The sequence below is a fragment of the Sardina pilchardus genome, chromosome 10 (assembly GCF_963854185.1).
Source record: "Sardina pilchardus chromosome 10, fSarPil1.1, whole genome shotgun sequence".
Lineage (NCBI taxonomy): Eukaryota > Metazoa > Chordata > Actinopteri > Clupeiformes > Clupeidae > Sardina > Sardina pilchardus.
Window position 1 is genome coordinate 32282926 of NC_085003.1, and position 5000 is coordinate 32287925.

Sequence of the window (5000 nt, forward strand, 5' to 3'; positions counted from 1 at the left end):
AACCTCCTTAGCTTAGCATTAGCATGAACGCCAGGGGGTTAGCCTCCTCAGCTTAGCCTTAGCATGAACACCCGACTGTTTGGGGGCTAGCCTCCTTAGCTTAGCGTTAGCATGAACGCCGGTCTGCTGAGGGGTTAGCCTCCTTAGCTTAGCGTTAGCATGAACACCGGTCTGCTCGGGTGGTTAGCGATTAGCTCACCTGTAGTAGCGCGACTGCAGGTAGGTGGAGCACACGGCCTTGGAGACGTGGCTGGCGGAGCCGAAGTCGATGACCTTGACGCGGTACGGCTGGCGCGCCGGGTCCACCAGCATGATGTTCTCGGGCTTGAGGTCGGCGTGGATGAGGCCCAGGCTCTTGAGCTTCATGAGCGCGGTGGCCACCTGCTGCAGCACGGGCCGGATGTGGCGCAGCGGCAGCGGGCTGAACTTGTTCTGCTTCAGGAAGTCGTACAGGTTCTGCTCCAGCATCTCGAACACCAGGCACGTGTGGCTCTTGTGCTGGAAGCACTCGTGGGCGCGCACAAAGTTGTAGTCGTCGGCGCTCTCGGTGCTCAGGCGCGCCAGGATGCTGACCTCGATCTGGCCCTGCCGCGCGTACGACGGGTGGTTCTTCAGGATCTTGACGGCCACGATCTCGCTGGTGCCGCGCTTCCAGCACTTCACCACCTGGCCGAAGGTGCCGCGGCCCAGGAACTCCAGCACCTCGTAGGTGTTGGTCATCGAGCAGAGCATCTCGTGCTGCACCAGCTGGTAGTCGCCCTCGCTGTTGCCGCCGCTGTTCTTGGACGTCGCCGTGGACGCGGCCGTCGCCGTGGTGGCCGTTGCCGTTGCCGTGGTGGCGGCGGCGGCGGGCGGGGCGGCTGTGGTGGTTGTTGAGGAAACAGGGAGAGCAGCCGCCTGCACTGCTGCCACTCCCCCTCCCCCTCCTCCTCCTCCTCCTCCTCCTCCACCTCCACCTCCTCCTCCTCCTCCTCCACCTCCTCCTCCACTGCTGCCTGAGGCGTTGTGGGTCATGGTGTGCTCCTCCGTGGTCTGGGAGGGGTTGTGGTTGTGGTTGGGGTTGTGATTGTGATTGTGGTTGTGCTGCTGCTGCTGCTGCTGCTGCTGCTGCTGCTGCTGGTGCTGATGGTGCTGATGATGATGATGATGAAGGTGCTGCTCCAACTCCTCGCTCTTGCGCTTCAGGCCGCAGCGCTGGTACGTGTCCAGCAGGCTGACCGTGCTGCGCCGCGTCAGGTTGTGGCCCGGCCCCGACCCTCCTCCTCCTCCTCCTCCTCCTCCTCCTCCTCCTCCGCTGCTGCTGCTCCCGCCTCCCGCGCTCCCGCGGCTGCTGACGGCGCCCAGCAACGGCGCCGTGACGACCGAGGAGCTAGCGGCGGTGGCGGACGCCACCAGGATGTGACCGGTGGAGCTGGCGGGGAACAGGAGCGCCTGCTCGTAGGGGAGCGCGGCCGCCTTGAGGCCCACGGGGGGAGCGGCCAGAGAGGCGCACAGGCCGCCCCCGCTGCTCTTGCTGCCCTGCTGGTGAGGGTGGTGGTGCGGGTGGGGGTGGTGCGGCGCGGCGTGGTGCGGGTGGTGCGGGTGGTGCGAGGGGTGCGAGCCGTAGCCCGTCATGTCCCAGCCGCAGCCTCCCGGCTCCACCTTCAGCTTCTTGACGCTAAAGAAAGCGCTGGACGCCAGAGCCTGCTGCGGAGAGAACACCTGCACTTGGGCCATACCTGAGAGAGAGAGAGAGAGAGAGAAAGAGAGAGGGAAAGAGAGAGAGAGAGAGAGGGAGAGAGAGAGAGAGAGAGAGAGAGAGGGAGGGAGAGGGAGAGAGAGAACAGAGAGAGGGAACAGAAAGAGAGAGTGAGAGGCTTGGGTTAGTCTGCTGCTGAAACATGGCTAAACATCACAATAAAACAGACATGAAAGTCACACACTACTCAGCAACCAAACATCAGAACATTACAATCGACAGAATTACAATCTCACGTTATTTGTGACCCTGCAAGGCGAAACCAGTTGCTTTGGTAACATTTACAAAATGAAGTTATTGTGCTCACATGAACGACCATGAACTAAGCTTTCCAACAATATGTATATCGAGGGTATTACAAAAATGGGGAAGTGTTGAGCACTGATCCACTGCAAAAAGACGCGCAGAAACCCCACTACACACACACTAACCCCACTCCTTTCCCTACACACACACACTAACCCCACTCCTCTGTCCTCTCCTTCCACACACACTAACCCCACTCTTCTCCCTACACACACACTAACCCCACTCCTCTCCCTCCACACACACTAACCCCACTCCTCTCCTTCCACACACACTAACCCCACTCCTCTCCTTCCACACACACTAACCCCACTCCTCTCCTTCCACACACACTAACCCCACTCCTCTCCTTCCACACACACTAACCCCACTCCTCTCCTTCCACACACACTAACCCCACTCCTCTCCCTACACACACACTAACCCCACTCCTCTCCCTTCACACACTCCTCTCCCTACACACACTAACCCCACTCCTCTCCCTACACACACTCCTCTCCCTACACACACTAACCCCACTCCTCTCCCTACACACACACTAACCCCACTCCTCTCCCTCCACACACACTAACCCCACTCCTCTCCCTCCACACACACTAACCCCACTCCTCTCCCTACACACACACTAACCCCACTCCTCTCCCTACACACACTCCTCTCCCTACACACACTAACCCCACTCCTCTCCCTACACACACACTAACCCCACTCCTCTCCCTACACACACACTAACCCCACTCCTCTCCCTACACACACACTAACCCCACTCCTCTCCCTACACACACACTAACCCCACTCCTTTCCCTACACACACACACTAACCCCACTCCTCTGTCCTCTCCCTTCACACACTAACCCCACTCCTCTCCCTACACACACACTAACCCCACTCCTCTCCCTACACACACACTAACCCCACTCCTCTCCCTACACACACTCCTCTCCCTACACACACTAACCCCACTCCTCTCCCTACACACTCCTCTCCCTACACACACACTAACCCCACTCCTTTCCCTACACACACACTAACCCCACTCCTCTCCCTACACACACACTAACCCCACTCCTCTCCCTACACACACACTAACCCCACTCCTCTCCCTCCACACACACTAACCCCACTCCTCTCCCTACACACACACTCCTCCCCCTCCCCAGAGCCACTAGGTAAACAGCACTAGGATCCCACACTACACTAGCACCACGGCCCCAAACAGGGATAGAGAGAAGGAGACAGAGAGGGAAGAAGAAGAGGAGGAGAGAGAAGAGGAGGAAGAAAAATAAGAATTGATACTCCATAAAAAAGGAGAAATAGGTTGATAGCGTGAAAAAGAGGCGAGGGAACTGAGACAGCGGGAAGACAGGATAAAAGAGACAGGAAGAAAAACAAGGAAGGCAGAGATCCCAATAAACATGCATGTAACAGGGCTTGTGCACATGCTTCCATGACGAAAAATGCCTCTCTCTCTCTTTCTCTTTCTCTCTCTCTCTCTCTCTCTCTCTCTCACACACACACACACACACACACACACACACACACACATACTGTACACATAGATAACACCACACACACACACACACACACACACACACACACACACACACAAGATAACAGACATACAAAACACCAGAATCAGCAGCGGCAGCAACATCAAAACAACACAGGGGTGGTTGACCCACTGCTCAACTTCAGATGCTGGCAACAACACCACAGAGACAACCCCTTCGCTGGTGCTGGAGACAGAGGGGAGGGGAGGGGGGTTAGGGGAGATCCAGGGGAAAGAAGACTCCACTCTGGGACACTGCAGAGCTTCTCTGGGCAAACAACAGGACTAAAATAGCCCTCCAACATCAGCCTGTTAGTAACACGCAAATGATTATTCCCCTCCACATAGACTCAACACATGGACCATTCTCAAACATGCTATTCATATTGTGTAGGGGGCATCATGGCCACCATGTTGCGTGTGTGTGTATGTGTGTGTGTGTGTGTGTGTGTGTGTGTGTGTGTGTGTGTGAGTCTGTTGTGTAAGTAATTAGCCCTAAATCCAACATTTCACACCCACACTACTGGTGGGTTTTTCTTCTCTCTCATCCTCTCTCCTGCTCTCTCTCGTTCAAGGAGCATAATGGATCTCTGTCATGCCAAGGAATTCCATCAGTTTGGGATAATTTCAGGGAGCATGATGGATCTCTGTCATGCTAAGGAATTCTAAGGAATTCCATCAGTTTGGGATAAGTTTGGGACATTTTGTCTTCATTACTGTGCGTGTGTGTGTGTGTGTGTGTGTGTGTGTGCATTTGTGTACAGCCAGATTAGTCCAACGACCTGCATATGTGTGTGTGTGTGTGTGTGTATCTCTGTGTTTGTGTGCCACAGAGCTTACATCATGCCCCGGTGACCGTGTTGAATGTGTCAGGCTAAAGTTAGGCTACGTGTTCCAATCAGCCCCCTCCTCTCAGCCCTAGCGGTGGCTGTCTGTCCTCTTATAGATCAACCGTAATCCCAGTGTCGCTCTCAGGGCCTATTTCTGACAGACAGCAAGGCACGCTTCCTTCATTAAGTGTTTCATAAGCCCTGGAGGTGCTAAAGGTGGAGCAACACAGCGGATGTCCTCCACAGAGCATCATGGTGCTCATTTGTCAAGGTTTTGCAAAGTGAGGAGCCATTTAAGTTCAACCATTTCCCTGGCAGACTCAAATGACTAGAGAGGCTCAGGTACACAAATGTGTGGGTCTGTGCCTGAATGTGTGAGTGTGTGTGTGTGTGTGTGTGTGTGTGTGTGTGTGTGTGTGTGTGGTCCAAGTCCCTAGGACCTGTAATACAGAGTGTCTACTATGCTATTAGCAAGGCTCTGTAATCCCCTAAATCCCCAAGCCAGATGTCACAGCACAGATTATACCATTCCTTGCCAGGATTTTACACTAAAAATAATTTGGTCAAAGTTGCTTG

At 55.1% G+C, this 5000-nt stretch overlaps 1 protein-coding gene across 1 annotated transcript in view; it reads right to left on the minus strand.

Moving 5' to 3' along the window:
- The window catches only part of hipk2 (homeodomain interacting protein kinase 2), a 75458-nt gene that overhangs the window by 48140 nt on the left and 22318 nt on the right, over positions 1–5000 (minus strand). The window contains exons 2-3 of the mRNA XM_062546522.1: positions 1311–1718; positions 200–860 (exon numbers count right to left, since the gene is read on the minus strand). Coding sequence (XP_062402506.1) covers positions 200–860; positions 1311–1718 — 1069 coding nt within the window. The remainder of the gene's footprint in view (positions 1–199; positions 861–1310; positions 1719–5000) is intronic.